The sequence below is a fragment of the Orcinus orca genome, chromosome 13 (assembly GCF_937001465.1).
Source record: "Orcinus orca chromosome 13, mOrcOrc1.1, whole genome shotgun sequence".
Classification (NCBI taxonomy): domain Eukaryota; kingdom Metazoa; phylum Chordata; class Mammalia; order Artiodactyla; family Delphinidae; genus Orcinus; species Orcinus orca.
The window spans coordinates 62,766,344-62,785,822 of NC_064571.1; the positions used below are offsets into that span (position 1 = coordinate 62,766,344).

At 43.2% G+C, this 19,479-nt stretch overlaps 1 protein-coding gene across 5 annotated transcripts in view; it reads right to left on the minus strand.

The window, feature by feature from the left end:
- CRIM1 (cysteine rich transmembrane BMP regulator 1) overlaps positions 1-19,479 on the minus strand; it is a 207,614-nt gene that overhangs the window by 16,264 nt on the left and 171,871 nt on the right. For all 5 annotated transcript variants that reach the window (XM_004265060.4, XM_033419295.2, XM_033419294.2 and 2 more), the window contains one exon: positions 16,825-17,046. In XM_004265060.4, coding sequence (XP_004265108.1) covers positions 16,825-17,046 — 222 coding nt within the window. The remainder of the gene's footprint in view (positions 1-16,824; positions 17,047-19,479) is intronic.

A 19,479-nucleotide genomic window follows, 5' to 3' on the forward strand; every position in this document is an offset into this window, starting at 1 on the left:
AGGAACATCTATATGCAGGGCGTCAGGACCCCAGCCTCTGTAGCCAAGCGCTCCTGGGCAGCTGGAACCACTCTGTAAAGACCCAGCATGAAGCTTCCTGCTGAGCTTTTCCAGAGGACGGTCACAGGCAGAAATATCTGTCTTTGGAATCCACATTCTCTTCTTACCAATTACTCAAGCGTATGCCCCTGACTAAATGGCACTAATAATGTCCTATGACTATAGGATTTTGTGTTTCCAAAGGTATGTCTTGGTCCATTGTGGAGTGTTATAAGTAAGTATGGAAAGGACTCTATGTCTAGTGTTAAAATGCATAAACTCTGTTTCCCAATGCATTTGCATTATTTCTCTCATTACTGTTGCCTGATGTTCAGCAAGGGATATTAAGCAATCACAGAAGGTTCTAGGTGTAAGCAGAAATTCTTTTTCAGTATCTATTTAAAAATGTACTTCACTGTATTTGTGAGTGTTCCACAGAAAGGGTTCTGGTGCAGTGAATGTTAACCTTAAAAACTCACTTGGAGGCTTTCACACCAAACTCATGGTAGAAGTTTTTGCTAATCTGAAATCCTTAGAGGAGGTGACTTCATTAAGATAACCCAAAATGTACATGTAAAATGGACGAGTAGAATCATTTAATGAACTTAATTCAAGTAATATACTGACCTTGAGCCAACATGTCATTGAGGACATTAGATTTGCCATCAAATCTAGAGTCTATTATGCAGAGAATTCTTTATGAAAGGAAGCATTTCTTCATAAGGCACTACTACTGATTATATTTCACATAAACCTTCTAACAGCTCACACGATGGACCGATGTCACGGCATAAACTTTGAGTAACGTATTACTGTGCAAGGACCTGGGAGAAGAGAAGGTTACACTCCCTACCCTATCTTGTCCATCACCTTCTCCTGTGCTTTTCCTCCCACAGGCATTTTGCCAGTTCTCTTCTTAGAGAAGAGGAGGAAGGGAATGAGAAAGAGGAACAGAAAGGATGAGGGGGCTTCCCTGGTGGTGCAGTGGCTAAGAATCCACCTGCAAATGCAGGGGACACGGGTTCGAGCCCTGGTCCGGGAAGATCCCATATGCAACTAAGCCCGTGCGCCACAACTACTGAGCCTGTGCTCTAGAGCCCATGAGCCACAACTGCTGAGCCCGTGTGCTGCAACTACTGAAGCCCGCGTGCCTAGAGCCTGTGCTCCACAACAAAGAGAAGCCACTGCAATAAGAAGCCCACACACCGCAACGAAGAGTAGCCCCCTCTCGCCGCAACTAGAGAAAGCCTGCGTGCAGCAACGAATACCCAACACAGCCAAAAATAAATAAATTTACTTAAAAAAAGGAAATAAAAATTTCCTTTGCCAGGAAAGAGGGTATATTTGTCAAATTTCCCCCAAACCACAAAAATAAAATAAAATAAAGTAAAAAAAAAAAAAAAGGATGAGGACTTCGTAATAAAAGAAATTCAAGTCAAGGCCAAGCACTGGTCTGTATTTTCTTAAGATCTAGGCAAAAACACTTATTACATCTTAAGATATTAGATCAATGCTAATAATTGTGAAGTTAAAACTATCTATAAAATTAAGATATTAAAAATAGTAATTATGTGTTAAACATTATAAAGACATTCATTCACTTATTCTACAAACTTTTATCATCAATGGGAAAAAAGGTAAGACCAGGACCCTGACCCAGAGGACTGAGCAGAAGTGGTGGAGACAGGCTGGCGACCAGGACTCCTCACCAGGTACCACGCAGCAGCCACAGTGCTGTGAATTCAACGCGGAGTTGGACAACACAACATGGAGGGTGAAGCAACTGTCTGCTGGGGGAACTGGGAGAGGCTTCACCCAGGATTTGATGCTTTAGTTTTACTTCGAGGGATGAATAGAAGATAAAGAAGCTGGAAGGAAGGACACTCCAAGTAGACGGTGTTATATCCAACAGTTTGCCATGTTGGAATGACAGTAAGAGGTGTGAGGGCCACATGCAGGATGGCTGGAGATGAAGTTGGGATCAGATCGTAAAGGGCCTTGAAGAACAATGACAGATTTAGAGCCTTCCTGCAGTGGAGGGGACGGGCCTAATCAGCTTTGTCTTCAAGAAGAGAACTCTGGAATATGACAATGTGGAAGACTAAACAGGGTTAGGAAGATGGGGACGCTGTTCACCGGGATGTGTTACAGGCCTGGATTAACGCAGAGGTGATGGAGGTGGAAAGGCAAGGCTAGGTTTGAGAGCTATTACTGAGAAACAGCGGTCAGGATATGGACAGTGAGGGGGCGGAGGTGTGAAGGACAACCCTGTTTCTTGCAATGGGAGGTGATGCAGAGCTAATTCCAATATATGAGTCACTTTCCTGCTTTAACAAAGAAACAGCTGGTGAGCTTGTCAAGGACCTGGTCAAGCCTTATCAAACCAGATATTCCAGTGGGTCAATCAGAGCTGCAGCAGTTGACCTTCAAACTCTTAGCCTTTCTGTGTGAACATGACCATGAAGCTGCCTCTAGGATAGAACTAATTTGGGGCTCAACAAGGTAAAAGGGAACACGTTTTAGTCACCAGTGGTGAGAATGTGGGGTAACAGGCGAAACTGGCAGTATCCCTCATGTATCCTTAAAAACATTATACTTCTTTCATCCAATAATTCTATTTCTAGTCAGCTATCCCAAGGAAATAATCAGAAAAGGCCTAAAATAAGTTGTTTATGTAGATGTTCATCACAATATTATTTACAATAGCAAGAAATTGGGGAAAAAAAACTGTCCAACAATATGGGATATTTTAATGACTCGATACAATCGTAGGAGAGAATATTGTGCAGCTGTTAAAATGCATCATGTATAGTGTAAGTTCAACCACGTAAAGAGGAAAATTTAAAACTGTCTGGAAAGAAACGAAACTGTTAACAGTAACTGTTAGAATCAAGGGTGAATTTTTCCCTTTAACTTTTCTTTTGCAATGAATATGAGTTACTCTTGATAAGGCAACAATATTAAATGATTTCAAACAGGTATGTGCATGCATTCTCAACCTCCCCTCCCACCCCACCCCACACACACAACGAAAAGAAAAGCTTAGTCTGAACCTGGTTCTAAAGAACCTGGTCATGTGGTGTGGTGCTTTCTGAACGCTACTGACCCACTCTGAATAATTTCAATGGTCTGCAAGAAAATTAAAACCACAGAAGACATGCCAGAGAGCAAATGCTGAGCTACAGCATAATGAAGTGTCTATGCAACTACTCATCCAGTAACTGTATGAGATCACTGTCCCAAAGAGTATTTATAAAACGATAAAAGAGGGATAGTAACTACTCTGGATGTCTAGCAGGCAGTAGGTTGAACCAAGAACTTCGATGACATATTAGATGAAATTGAAGTTTCTCATTTGATTTTGTTACAAAAATAAGTCTTTTTCTGAATTCAATGAAGATTAAGAGTTCAATCGACTGCAGCAATATGACAAAGAAACGGTGAAACCCATTCAATGGGAGCCTCACAGAGATGCTGCAACAGACTCTGCACACAGCAGTGGAGCTGGTCTGACCAGTGGGGCCCCAGGAGATTCAGGGGCCATAACAAAGCCCTTCCCCTCCAGGGAGGGGCTGACCACCATGGACCCAACTTCCAGGTGCTTCTACCAAGTTAGCTCTATTCCATTCAAGCTCTCCTCATCAGATTACCATGGAAACATCTCACCTTCAACTTCACTTCATTTTCAACGGAATTAACTCTGACTTGAGATCAGGAAGCTATCTTTTCAGGTTTAAACAACTGGGGGTGGGGGAGGGGTGGGTAGAGCACAGAGGCAGATGCCAATCAATCGCTGGTTGAAAGCAGGGACCGAAAGAATGAGTCTCTTGCTGGCGGTGGCAGACAGTGCAAAAGGGACCAGTGGCCCCAAAAAGACCTTGTAAAGGGACCTGGTTATAGGAGTGAGGTATCTCAAGGAGATGGCTCCTTGAGAGCCATCTCGTGTGCAGAGCTCAGCTGGACCACAGCAAGATCTAAGATCTGCATGTTCAGCACTCTCACAGCTGATCTCCTTACAGACTGGAGGTCAGAGGACGCAGGTGGTAGAGGCAAGAGGGATGGTTCTGAAAGAAGGATCTAGGGCCAAGCACTGAAGAAGAGAACTAGCATCTGCTGAGCATCCATGGTACCCAGGCGCTGTGCTCAAGAGCATCACATGGTTCAGCCTCATGGCAACTCTCTGAGGTAGGGCTGTCCGTCCTACTCTTGGGGAAACTCAGGTTCAGCGAGGGGAAGGAACCTGATGTAACCAAGCCAGCAGGCGGTGGAGCCGGCATCTCCTCCTGGCTCCATCTGACTGCAAAGCCCACATTCTTGGCCTTGAGCTCTACCTAACAGCTCCCTTTCTTACCCTCCCAGGAATACACAGAGCCCTCTTCATGTGGCCTCAACTGTGCCTGGGACTCTCTGGAACAGCGGACAACTGTTTGGCTATCCAGCTTCTTCAGGTGGAGGCCAAGCTGGATCCAGCGTGTGACCAGGGTTGAGCCACGGTTAGCACTGGACATTTTACGTCAGGGCTAGCTGGCTTGAGGATGTGGACTTCAATCCATGACAAGCCCCATTTCAGAGTCGGCAACAGTTTTCGTGATATCTCCACATCTGATCAGTCTGAGTCGCAATATCAATATATTTCGTAACAGTAAAGTTTGTTTCTTCAAACATGCTTTAAAACAAAGCCACATTTAAGACATGGGTTGGTCACCACTCTGTGGAATTTTCATGTGAAATAAATGAGGACTCCTTTTTGTAAAAGCCTTGACTAATTTTTTCTGAGGTGGCTGCTATGTGGCCCAGATTAGACTAGATTAGATTTTATTACTTAGATTCTAGTTAATGAGGCTTTATAGAAACATCTTTTCTTTTGACCAAATTTTATCTGGAAAGCCAGTGGTCTAAACAGAGGCCTGAAAGTATGTTGTGAATTTCAGTTGACTGATGGATCCCGGTGCCCCTATTTCTTTTTTTTTAATTGAAGTACCATTGATTTACAATGTTGTGTCAATCTCTGCTGTACAGCAAAGCGACTCAGTTATACATATATATACATCCTTTTTTAAAAAAAATTTATTTTATTTATTTATTTTTGGCTGTGTTGGGCCTTCACTGTGGTGCACGGGCTTACTGCAGCGGCTTCTCGTTGCGGAGCATGGGCTCTAGGCGCGTGGGCTCCAGTAGTTGTGGCATGCAGGCTCAGTAGTTGTGGCTCGTGGGCTCTAGAGCACAGGCTCAGTAGTTGTGGCACACGGGCTTAGTTGCTCCGCGGCATGTGGGATCTTCCCGGACTAGGGCTCGAACCCATGTCCGCTGCATTAGCAGGCGGATTCTTAACCACTGCGCCACCAGGGAAGCCCTATACATCCTTTTTTAATATTCTTTTCTGCTATGGTGTATCACAGGATACTGAATATAGTTCCCTGTGCTATACATTAGGACCTTGTTGTTTATCCATTCTAAATATGATAGTTTGCATCTACCAACCCCAAACTCCCAGTCCATCCCTCTCCCTCCCCCCTGCCCCCCTTGGCAACCACAAGTCTGATCTCTATGTCTGTGAGTCTGTTTCTGTTTTGTAGATAGGTTCATTTGTGCCATATTTTAGATTCCACATATAAGTGAGATCATATGGTATTTATGTTTCTCTGTCTGACTTCACTTAGTATGATAATCTCTAGTTGCATCCATGTTGCTGCAAATGCCGGTGCCCCTATTTCTTACATGCTTATTTCTTTTCCTGGATGGACCACTTCCTCCCATTTGGGTGAATCTGAGAAAGCTCTGTCAGAAAATTTTAGAAATGACTTGGTTTACAGGGAGACATGGTGGCTAATCTACCCAATTTGCGGTTCTAAATAATAAACTAATGAAGTCATTGTAGTTTTGGGGGGAAAACAGCATAGTCTAATTGGAAGTCCATATAAAAGCATTTTAAGCTTTAAGGCTGAAGAGGGATGCATAAATAGAGATGTGGGAACTGTCCAACTAAAAGTAACCTAAACAGTTTATATTTGGTTATTGAGTGTGCTGTCCATTTCATTCTGACTGTGGTATTCATCACTCCAACCGGTTGCTTATGCTGACAGTGACATTAGGTTTATTCTTCAATACCTAATGATAATCATAACTTCCACTTACTGACTGCCTACTATGTACTGGGCATGGTGCTAACCAAGCATTTTTTTTTTTTCTTTTTTTGGCTGTGCCACATGGCTTATGGGATCCTAGTTCCCCGACCAGGGATTGAATTCGGACCCTCGGCAGTGAGAGCAGAGTCTTAACCACTGGACCACCCCACCCAAGCATTTTTCACAAGTCAATTCCACATGCTCTTCATAGGCCAATGGAACAGGGTGTTATTTGAATTCCACAGAAAACCAAGGCACAGGGAGAATAAGTAACTTGCCCAAAACGCATGGCTAGGAAGTGGCAGGGCCAGGATGGAAACCACACACACCTCCACAGTCCCCGCACACTGTCTGCCTGCCTCGTCCCCAGTGGGATAACCTCAGAGAGCTCCATGTTCCTGGGCAAGGATCTGGGCCGCACAAACAAAAGTGGTTACGACTCACTGACTCTGGAGAATATGGGCGCTTAGACTTCCTACCCCTTACATTTGTTGGGGCTCAAGGTCTTTGCCTTCAAAGGCAGATTACCCTTCAACCGACTGCATCAGACATCTGCACAGTCCTATCAAGGAATGGAGATATAGTGGTTATTGAGGACTTGTGGTTCTTCTCAGGCAGATCTCTATTTAACACTCCTCTCACTCTTCTCAAGGAAGAGGATTCGAGAACGTTCCAAGGAAAACATGAGGTATGACACTAATATAATAAGGTTTGTTTTTTAAAACAAACACCTCAGGAGTTACATACCCAAACACACGTGATCCCTTTCTACGTAGTCATTGTTGAGGGCTATAAACGTACTCCGGCGATATTGCCCCTGCTTCATATGGCTTTGGAATTTTCCTTTTGCAATGACATCCTTTTGAAACAGGCAAAGAAGACGGTCACTATATTATGGCCACTCCTTGGTTTAGATCAGCTTTGGTATTTGGTTTCCTCAGCTCTGGCCTCTATCTTATCCATCAGATCGGCTTGAAATGACTTTCGGCCTCTATCAGAAACAAAGTCCCTCCCTGCTAAAGGATGGAGGTTTACTGCTGCGTCATTCTCAGCATCCTGTGTCAGGAGCCTGGAGGACTCATGCCCATAGCTCCTCAGGCAGGCCAGCCATTTAACTCATGCAGCGCTCAGACATGTGTCTTATATTTATGGATTCAAAAAGAAGCAATATTATCTTGCATCATGTTTGACTACAATAAAAATATGCGATCTCTTTCAGAAAGAGTTTGGAAAACTCAGCATGGTTTTCCCTTTTCCTCAATTCTGGTTATCTGAAAGGGCTGAGGAAGAAGTGGCAAGGCCTTGAAATGTTAACTCCTTTCGAGCTGACCTCTCCACCTGTCTGAACCTCACTATCTTACTTCTTTTTAAGATAAGAAGAGGCTTACCAGGCTGTTAAAAGTTGGACTTTGCTTTTACTCTTGAGCTATTTTACTAATTACACCATAAAGCTAATTAACAGTAAAACCCGGATAATAGAATCATGTCGTTTTCTTCCTCTATAAAAATCCCATTATTTCATGAGTCACTGATGTAGTAGCTCAGGCCTTGCTCTGAATCTGACCATGATGAAAAGAAAGCATTTCCAGATTCCCCACCCCCTTTGCTCTGTGAAAGGTTTTAAAACCTAAAATCCGCTAGAATCTACATTACAGTTGGACTTTTCCATTTCTACCAGGAGACAATGTTCCTGCATAGATAGTTCAGGTTCTAACTCTGGTTGTGATGGCCATGAAGTCAGAGTCTTGGTGTGGGAGTAGCTTCTGGGGAGGAAGTTCGGCAGCTTTAGAAATTGCATCAGTTCTTCCAAATCTCCAATGTACTATTTAGAGACCTGAAAAGTAATTTACTCTGGGCTGCTCGTGGCCAAGGAAGTAAATGCAGCTCTTACTCTCAGAGGAAGTCCCACCGCAAAACAATCCAGCGCAGTTGTGCAGTGGGTGCTCGTCCTCTCTGCACATCGCTGTAGAGATTCTAAACGCTGGGGGTGCAGTGGTGCACAAGGCAGGTGGGGGTCTCTGCCCTCGGGGAGATGCTCTTGGATCCAGAGGATCTCCTCAGCTCTGTGTGATTTCAGTTCAAAACAGATGTGCCAAATGATTTGAAAAAAACTGTGCAAACTGCAGGCCCTGCTAGTAAGATTATACTTCAAATCAGTTTAAGTTTGAGGTTCGAGGGATTTTAAAGAAAACTTTCATGCAGTCATTTAGGCAGGTGGAGAAAGGTACCAGGTACGCTACTGGTAACACAAGACTTAGAAGAGAGAGTGAAAAAGGCAGCCAAGTGTTTCCACTGACACGGCTGACTTGGGTAAGTAGAGAGGAAGTGCTTTTTAAAATTTTGGCTTATGACTGTAACAATGCATTACAAATACTCTCTAACTCCCACAAAGGAACGAGATGCTACTATTACCTTATACTTTATTTTCTCTTAGCTGACAAGACACTGGGATCCCTGGCCTTGTGATATCCTCTGTATTTTTATATCCCAAGTTGGGCACATTCAGGGCACAAACTCCATGTGGAGGATCAATGGAACGTGGGTGCCTCCTGTTTGAGAAACCAGCTTTTACTTTTTTTACATAAAGTGGAGACAAACAGAAATCAGAATGAAGAAGGAACCTGAGCAAATAAACAAGCAGGTCACTAAGAAGTGGACAGAGATTTGCAGACGTAGAAGAGGACGACTGATTTTGAAAATGCTGGCTCGCTGGACCTCCACAGACTGGAAAGGAATATAAAAGCGGAACTCAACTGAAGTCTGACTGAAAAACAGACGGCCTAGGCAATTTCAGTGAGGCAGAGATCTAATACACAGTAATTTTATCAGCAAATGTTTAGAGTTTTTTGCCTAAAAATGCAAAAAAAAATCTTTATTGATTAACCTCAAAAATTGCATACTGTATCTTACAACTTTTAGCTTCTAATAAATAAAACATCTGCTCTTAATTCACTTATATAAAAAGAAAAAACTGAGACAAATGTTGCCATGTAGGCTGACTCCTACTTCCATATAATGTCTTGTCTTTTTTTTTTTTTTTTTTTTAGCAGAAAAAGGTTTATGGCAGGGCCAAGCAAGGAGAACGGGTGGCTTGTGCTCAGAAACCCCAAACTCTACAATGTCTCAACTGCTGTAAAGGCAGATCTGACCACAGTTTTAAGACTTTTCTTGAAAGTCCCGTTTTTGCTTTATTTTATTCTATTTCTGGGACAGGAGTCCAGGTCTCTTTACAAAGGCGAAAAGAGCCTTTTAGGTTTCTTCAACATACTGGAAAGAACAGGTGATGACACAGGGTTCCAAGCTAATAGAGAAATTATAAACTTCCCTGAGTTCCACCAAGAGAAATCTCACCAAACTGATAAACAGTAATTTCTGGCTGATTCCTACTTCATGCAAAGAGGACAGACTTTCTCAGTAATAGAACTTATTAATCTTTGTATTAAGCATCTGTTATGGACTGATTAAGCACTTCATGGATAGAAGTTCAAGGAAACATTCCATTTCCAACTTGATAAAGAGTATAAAGACTGACTCTTACATAGGCTAAGAAAACTTTGAGGTAGAAGCTCAGCGTGGCCAATTTCTGCACCAGAGGAGTTTCTGCACCTACAGGAGGTGGTTCATCCGTCACAGCCCAAGAGCTGTCAGGAACGCTCCACCAGCAGCCTCCGGGCGGGTCTGCAGACTGACTTCAGGTCTGATTGCATTTTGTCGCTGAAATGTAATCCTGCTATAGAGGGTCGTTCCTCCCTCATTAGAGGGTACACAGTCAGGGCTGGCCTCCTGGGCAGAAATAAGAGGCAAAAGGCACCTGCTAATAATCTCTGGAAACACCAGTGCCAGCCTCCCTTCTGTGCAGCAGACGTCTTTAAAACAAGAACATGGGGCCAGAGCCCAGATAAAGAAATGCCACTCAGAGGTTTCCCCCAAGTTAACTAGAACAACTTGAATCTCTGTTTACACAGCCGAGGGCCTGGAAAGGATACTGAAGTGAGAAGAGAAAGCTGCTTAGGGGATAAGCAAGATGAGATGTTTCCTAGGGTGGAGGGCAGGACCTAATAAACAAACTGAAATCAAACCCTGTTTATTTTTGTTGGGACTTTAGACCAGTTCCAAAGTTAGTACAGTGCCTGACAACCAGAATGCCGTCAGTCTTACACTTTCTAAACATTACACAGAAAAGCATCCTGCTTCCCTTCCCTTTTGTTTAAAATCACTCGGCACTAACTGTGACCACCGGGGCTGTGGAGCAGGGGCCCCAGGAGCTGAGAGCTCTGAAGAATGTGCAAGAAGCACCCCGGGGCTCCTTCTGACAAGAACACTCCCTGATTATAAATGCCACAACCTCTGTTTCCAGGAATCATAGCGGATCCTGCACAATGAGTCCCTGGACTCCTCAAATGGGACTAGCCTCTCAACGCAAACAGAAAAATAAAAGAGCTCCATTCTCTCTCCCGCGAGACATCCAGAGGTATGGGAGGACAGTGAAGTGCTGAGGTCTGGGGCCAGGCACTGCCACAACCCAGCTGCACTACAACCCCTTAGATAGCATGCTGCTTCCACCAGGGTCACAATAAGGTGACTGAAGTTGTCACGCGCTATTTATTTAAGCAAAGAGTGCGCAGGATGAGGTACACCACACCAAAGTGTTTTCTCAGATATTCTCGTCCTTCAAAAACTTATCGTTGGGATGCAATATCCAAGCCTTTCTCTTGCAGAAGGGCGGATGCCATATTTAAAGTGAGATACCAGAGTCCACGTGACGCCTGTTACCCATGTCAGGTGCACCCTGTGTTAGGAGAGCTGTAACTCTGAGCCAATATATAGTCATATCCTGCTCACTGTTTACCAAGTGCTTTCATATATGTATATTACGTCGCTTAATTTTCATAGCACTTTAGTGAAGCACAGGATGATATTATTATTCCCATCTTATAGATGAGGAAACTGAGCTACAGTTACGTCCTACCACTGAGACCTACAGCTAGAACGTGCCAGAAATGGGGTCAAAGTACATTCTATTTCCAATACACAGAAGCTTTTAATTTTAAGAAAACACACTGGAGAAAGAGCTGTGAAAAGTGTTCCAATGATGATGCCAGTATCATAACATTATGGCTTAAAAATGTACAACATTTAGTTCTGTGGGTTGTGTATCTTAGAGATGCTGAATTAAATATTTACTGTTTGATTCCTGGGCTGAGTTAAATACACAATAATCAATAGATGTTCCAAAGAGATACTATTTGTATTTATCTCTAAGAAAAGATACCTACGGGACTTCCCTGGTGGTCCAGTGGGTCAGACTTCGAGCTCCCAATGCAGGAGGCCTGGGTTCCATCCCTGGTCAGGGAACTAGATCCCACATGCATGCCGCAACTAAGAGTCCGCACACCACAACTAAGAAGTCCACACGTCACAACTAACAGGCCCACATGCCGCAACTAAGAGTCTGCATGCCACAACCTAGACCCAGGACAGCCAAAATAAATAAATAATTAAATATTTAAAACAACAAAACAAAAAAAACTCTGTAATGACCTATAGAGGAAAAGAGTCTAAAACACAGTGGATATATGTATATGTATATGTATAACTGATTCACTGTGCTATACAGCAGAAACTAACACAACATTGTATATCAACTATATTCCAATAAAAATTTTAAAGATACCTAAACAAATAAACGTAAATCTAAGCAAAAAATGAATGCGGTATGATAGACTGACTTGATATAAAGCATAGGTATTGTCCCTACCAAGAAGAAACATTATTAACCATTTGCTAGTTAAAGATCACTATGGAGAGGAAATAGAATTACACCATCATGACTGAGTGCCAAACCAGCTGGACTCCACCTGAAAGCTCTAACTCAAATATTAATATAAGACATATAAAAATATTAAAAAATAGCTAACCTCTAATCAGACAGATGTACAACCTACAAGAAAATCATTTTTTCATGTACCATCTATAATAGAACTTGTTTTCAGAGATCCTTAAAGATATGAGATACTTAAAGACACTTAAAAGATACTAGATGACTTGAAGACATGTAATCAGAGTATCATAACTTCGTTCACATCAAATTATGAAATAAATATGCGTGTGTATATATACACACACACACACACAACACACAAACAACTATCACCCCAAGATAACTAACCTTCAACAAAAACTTAAATGAGAAAGATGCACTGACTCAGGGATTTCCAGCCAAAAAATATCTGATACATAAATATCTCTAAATATATGACCTTAAATATTTTCTAAAATAACACATGGTTACAAATAAGTAAAAATGCTTGCCAAATGGTAAGTTTCAAAACAACATTCTATGCACTGAGTCATACTTATGACTTGGCCAACACAAGAGTTGCTTATGCAACTCTTCATCGGCGGAACACTGAGCATCTACAATTCCAAAGTCAACAGGTATGATGTAGCAGCAATAGGAGCTTGAACACCTCATACATTACATTAAGAAAGATCTTTATGATCAAGGTAGTGCCTTTCTTTATAATATTTTTGTAAGAAATGATATAAATTTTATATTATATAATATAAATATAATAGTTATGAACATAACATTCAGGAATGACTGCACCCCTGGCCATGGTGCAGATCTGCGGGGATGACCTTGCTAGACAGAAGTTGCTAGAGTCTGGCCCTTCGGAGAAGCATCACCCACACAAACATCAGAGCAAGGGTGATGTGTCAGGACAAGCATCCCCTCAGGCACAGGAAGTGCCGATGTAAGGGTTTTGGGCTTAATTGTTTGCTGCCCTTTAGGAGTGATGGAATAAAGATCTCACTGAAGCACCGAAATAATTTTTTGCTCCAGAAAGGTTAGAAAGGCATGGAGCATGTAGTCAGTGATAAGGCTATCAAGGCTATCTTGCATGGTGAAGTCTGTCATGGGGAAGGCATCTGTTGTTTACAAGGAACCACATATCAAATCTGCCATCACACATTAGCATTCCCACCAGGCCTTTTATCCTCCCCCCCCCCCCGCCCCCGCCCCAATCTACATTCAAGTCATCTCTTGATTCTCGTTCCCCTTTCTTTAAGCCATCATTACAGTCAAAAAGCCTATGAAAATAAAATCTAAGTTTGTGTGTATTTGTGTAGGAAGCTGGAATATAAAAAAATTAGGGAATCAGAAGATGTTCCATTGAAATGATTGGGTAATTACTACTTAGTTTCCTTCTAGGACAAGGATGAATTCCCTAATGATGGGTATTATAAGTAATTAGACAAAGCTGTTCACTTTTCAAAATTAATCATCAATCCTATTAATTATGTCTGTATTACACATTCTATTAAATTAGCGCACATAATATGAGGCTTTCACACACCAGAAGAGAAGCGTTATCATTGCACTTTAGTGACTTGATAATTTAGCTGAAAGGAACACAAACATTCGTAATTACACTACTTTTAGTAGGATCACCCTTTTCAATTCTCTTGTGGCAAGAAAAAAGGCTACTTCACAAGGCGAAAGCAAGCACACTTTTCTTCAGGGGTTTTAGCACTAGAGAAGAAGCCAGATTAAAGGCAGATTTGAGGTTTTTAGAGATCCATATTTGACTGATTAGGGAGAACATTCCCCCAGGGAGGAGACCTGCAGCCATGGTGAGGTCAGCACTGTAGGCCTGGAGGAGGCACATGTGACCCCGGGAACAGATTATCTGGGTTAATAAGCAGCTGGGTTCAAACTGAGAAAGCCTAAAACAGGAGGCAATGAAAGCACTGGTCCTCGATGCCTGCTGGCAAGCAACCGGGGGCTTTATGACATGCAGAATGACGGCCTTCCTACCTTCTTCCTTTGCTAGGTGATCTGGATGGGGATGCAGGCTTTGCCACTGGGGCATCGCCAGTAACTGCCTGCAGGTGTACTAGTGCTTCCCGGGCTTGGTGCCCTTACAGAGGGACCACACTGATGGGAAGCTGACAAGAGAATAAGCCTGGAGAGGCCAAGGGAGCAAACTGGAGGGTCATAAAATCCCCATATCACAGTCATGAACTGAACTTGACTTCATACGCTTGGACATACCTGGTCCTTGCTACTTGCAGAGAAGTATGATGCATGTAGAGGCTCCTAATGACTATTTCAGTAAGAAAACATGTATGAAGCACTAAGATGAACGCAAGGACACAGCACACAGCATCACGCATCAGATGTTAAGACGCCCCAGTATGTTCCCCAGAAGATACATCATAGGTTTATACAGTATAGTTATACCTGTGTCAAGGGGAGGAGGTAGCAGTTGTGGAGGGAGATGCAACAGAAATCAAATTTCCACTCTATCATTATGAGCTCATATGAACCACAATTTAGTGAAAGTACTTAAAGTCTAACTTGAAATCAAAATCACAAATTGGGGGCAAATTGGTATTTTCTTCCCCACACTACAAGATGAATGTATGGTCTAAATCAGGGGTTCCCAGCCCCTGGGCTGCGACCACTACCAGTCTGAGGCCTGTTAGGAACCAGGCCGCACAGCAGGAGGTGAGAGGCCGGTGAGTGAGTGAAACTTCATCTGCCGCTCCTGTCGCTCACGCTACCAGCCTGAAACAACGCTACCACCCTCCATGGAAAAACTGTCTTCCACGAAACCGTTCCTGGTGGCCAAAAGGTTGGGGACTGCTGGTCTAAATAATGCAGGAATTGGAATAGGAAAATATGCAGGCAAAAGAAAAAAAAAAAAGACAACACAGAACACTATGATATGCAGGTTTCTTTCCATAAGTTTGGTTTTGTTAAATTGGTTTTGTGAGAAAGAGAAGTGATTTACTGTTATCACATGGAAACAAATTTACTAGCTGAGTAATTTACTAATCACATATTTACCAATTAAGTAGCAAAACACAACAGGAGCTTTTTTTATCTAAAAAAAATTAAATTTGAGGGTTTTCAACACACAAGAAATTCACTGCTGGGTTTTTTCTCTGAAGGTAATAGAATTCTCAGGCCTCCTGGGCCCTAGTTTCCAACTGTGATCCAAGTGCCCCTGGTTGATTTATAAACTGTTTCCTTTAGGACTGAAGTTTTGGTATTTAAATACAGTGGTCCTGGCTGGACATTTCCCCCTCCATCCACCAACACCCTGTCTGAAATAGTGGCCTGGTTACACCTTTCATTCAGGTCTCAGCAAGGGCTATGCCACTTTCCAGATGACTGTTGGTCAGCTCTCTGAGAAGACACGTAGCAGTAAGTTGGGTGGATGCCTTGATACATTTTTGGCTCCATTTAGGAGCTACAAAGATTACGGGTATTACAGCAGACCCAATGCTCCAGTCACTAAGAGGTGCAGCAACCGTATGTCCCGATTTACTAGGGACACTCCTGGCCTACAGCCATGGCCCCAACATAATTATTAACAGTCCCCACTTCACTCACAAAAGCATGGTTTAAAGAATAAATTGGATAGACAGCCACCCTATTAAAAGAAGAGAATCCACCTTTCACACATAGTTTTTAATATTCCCTGACCATTACATTGAGAAACTCAAGCTCTGTAAAATTCCTGAGACCAGAAATTATGCTTTAAAAATCTTTCCATCTCTTGTATACCAATGTGTAGAATAAGTCTTCAGAGGAAGTGGCCCCACAGAGTGGCCAGAAGAGCTGTCCTGATAAGCTTGAATGGTGGCCAATGTGCACCTGAGCGCCATTTATCGACTCATCTATGGGGATTGTTACAAAGCCCTGTGGCCAGAGGATTTCTCCTCCTCCTCAGGCATCACCCCAAATATATGCACCGACTTGCATCTACGAAGCACGCAAAAATCTTCAACAAAAAATTGCATGACGCCTGTCGTTAATACAGCTTGCCTAATTTTTCACCTGCTAACTCTGATTACAGGTTAACAACTGGACTGAGATATGTCATTGTCTTTCACTTGACTTTATGAGCTTTACTTGAGACACAAGCGATCAAAGAGAGTGAGAGCCTTGGGAGCAGGGACTGTGCCTGTATTCGAGCTGCCAGCTGTCTGAGCCTCGCCTTCTAGACTCCAGAACGGCATCTGGCTTCTGTCCATAGGACCAGTTTTGGTATAGACGTCAGGGGCTGATATACGTATGTCCTCTGCTCACAAGATGTATCCCCGTGGGTCACATGAAGGAGAGGGCTCTGTCAGTTACTCAGGCCTCACTCTGTGTCCCTAAACCCTCCACACGGACAACCACATGGTTTAAATAGAATCAATTAAGTGTTAGCAGACAGAGGAGTAACTGGGGGATTAAAATTAGTATCTGGTATTTAGCTGATCTCAAGGCAGTGGCAAGCTTAGGCACTAAGTGTACTCTGATATGGGACATGGTGTTTCTCTGTGGACAAAAGGACCACAGTCAGTAACAGGGTGAAGGAAGAGTTCCAATACTGAAAATTCTGAAATGGCAAAGGAGCCCAAGAGAGACGGCGCTATAGCATCACGACATCCTCCGAGAGCATTTCTTATTCTTAATATGCTTTATCTCAGGAACACATCCTCCATGTCTTTCCTCCGCCTGATGTGACTACATTGATTCTATGTGGCACATCAACCAGAAAAACAGATTTCGAAATTATTAACTGATCTAGGCAAATGGCTGTCAATGTAGATTTAGTGGTCCCTGGGAGAAAGGAAGGATTTTTTTTCTTGGTCTTACCTATGCAGTAGGGACAACACTGGCCTTTTCTCAACACAGGTCTTTCACAGGATACTGAAGGGCAAGACTCAGAGTAACAGCTAATTACGCTATCCATGCACACGCAGCTGGTACACACATCCGGCTTCCAGGACTCCGCTGCCAGGAATATATCCCCTTCATCATTTTTGCAGTAACTAGGCACGCTGTCATTATGGGATGAGGAAGGCTGGAGAGGTTCATCTGGAAAAAGGAACAGAAGGTCAGCAGAAAAAAAGATGCTGCAGGCCACCCACTGTGCAACACAGTGAGTTTCACTCTGTCCCATACAAAGCACGCTCGGTCACCAGGGCTTTGTGTGCCTCCTTAAAATGGACTCAGGGGCTTCCCTGGTGGCGCAGTGGTTGAGAGTCCGCCTGCCGATGCAGGGGACACGGGTTCGTGCCCCGGTCCGGGAAGATCCCACATGCCGCAGAGAGGCTGGGTCCGTGAGCCATGGCCGCTGAGCCTGTGCTCCGCAACGGGAGAAGCCACAACAGTGAGAGGCCCGTGTATGGCAAAAAAAAAAAAAAGGACTCAGTAATGACACAGCACATCTGACTCGGACAGGGTCTGGAGTTTTAAAACAAAAACAACAAAGACCACAAAAGATCTGTTGCAGAGATTCTGTTAGTTGCTTGCACGATATCCACTCTACCTTTCTTCCTTAACAAACTCCTGATTTTAAAGTCGGGGGTGGGGTGGCTGAGGACCCGGATCACAAGGGGGATATGTCACATGGGACCACTGCTCCCTCCTTTTCTAGTCTCCGGCACAGCTGGGGGTGGCCATGTCACCTGGCTGTGGCGAACAGATTCACTGGCTAATCAGGGATTTCTGGGAAAACTTTCACTTTCTTAAAAGAAGGGCAGATGTGAAGCTACCCACATGCTTCCACATTCTTCCTGCCTTGAATATGAGTGTGTCGCCTGTAGCTATAATACCCTTATCATACCTGTAAGAGAGAGGCCTTGATATCACTAAGACACTAAATCAATGGGATCAACATCTGTCTCCAAGCTTCTCATAATGTATGGAAAAGAAACCTCTGTTTAAAAACTGTAGCTGGGTTTTCTCTTACTTGCAGCCGCACGCAGTCCTAACCAATTAACACCCAAACAGATTTTCAAACTGTATATAAAACTTCAATGTTCCGGCCTTCACATTAATGCTGAAAGATGATGGGAAATGTATATCACTCCTGAGGATGTACCTACAGAGAAATCACCTGCAAGACTTGTGTGTTTTTGCTACATAAATACAGACCAGAGGGTCTCCAGATCTAGTAACAACTTGAAACAGAAAAGAACGTCACCAGAAAACCCAGATATCTCTTTGGGTCTTGCCATTCACTGAACTGACTTGAGAGCTGTAAGCTCAAGCAGAAAGCTGACTGGGATATAACAAAGGAAAGCGTAATACTAGTTAGTGAGGTTTCCTAGTTTAGAAATGTCACAATTGCACTGACAAGAGAGCACTCCCAAACACCTTTGCACTTGAGAGTCTGGAAAAAGCCATGATGGTCCCACCCAGCAAACCTCTAAGAGAATCCCATTTTCTCAAAGGATACAGGGTCAGAAGAATTATCATCCGTTCTCATAGTCAACATCATGAAGTCTGCTCTTTCATATACGTGTAGCTATCACAGTGATGCAGAAGCTCCAAGTGTCCCATTTTCCTCCCATCCACCTCCTGAATACACCCTACAGCCAGCAAGTTTGATTTGACAAGAAGAGTCTCTTTGAGAAGCGGGGCAATTGCTTTACTTTGGGCTCTGAACCCAAAGTGTGTAACTGTATCTCCTACTGCCAGTCCTGAAGGCAGCAACAGTGAAAGAAGAGCCATTGGTTCCACTGTTCCAAATGTGCTTCAGGTCCAATTTTAGGTAAGTTTCCATAGATCACATGCATATGAGATAAAGTTGGTAAAATGGGATTACTTTCTCAGGCATCTTTTCTGGATCATCCATGTCTAGGATCATCCATGTCTCTTTTTAAGAGATTGACTGTTGTTAACTTTTGATTTGGCTGGAAATCAGGGCAACTCACACTAGTCTACACGAGGCTCTGCAAATTGCCACGAGGTTTCTGTGTGTTATGACAGCTTAGCTCTTGTAAGCAACACCCAACCTGGTGTCTGAAAACTTAAGAGGAGGAAGCAGGGACGGCAGCGATGGAAGCATGAAACAGTAGCTGAAATGAACATCCTAGAGTCTGGAGGGGACCCCAGGAGACATGGGAATGTGCCGGCAGAGCTGGAGTGAGAGCTGCAGCTGAGATGCAGCGTCTGCAGGTCTTCAGCCTCCAGGGCAAGAGGCTTCGGAGCCCTGACTGAAGATATCATTTGGGAATCTTGCCCAGGCTATCTTCCTTCTTTGGGCCTTTCTTTCCATTTTTAGGAAAAAGTGAGACCCCTTCTTTACACTCTGATTCTAAATATTAACTCACTTGTTTTGTTTTTACCAGTTCTTTCACTGGTGTTCATTCATTCTTTTTATTTCTATACCAGAGAAATAAAAGAAGAAAAGAGGGATCTCTCTTCTGTGCTACGCTTCTTTCCAACTTTAAAAAATGAAAGAGAACTTTAGAAGTGTGAAAAAAGAAAGAAGTGCTTCTCTATTCTCTGCCTTTCTCACCT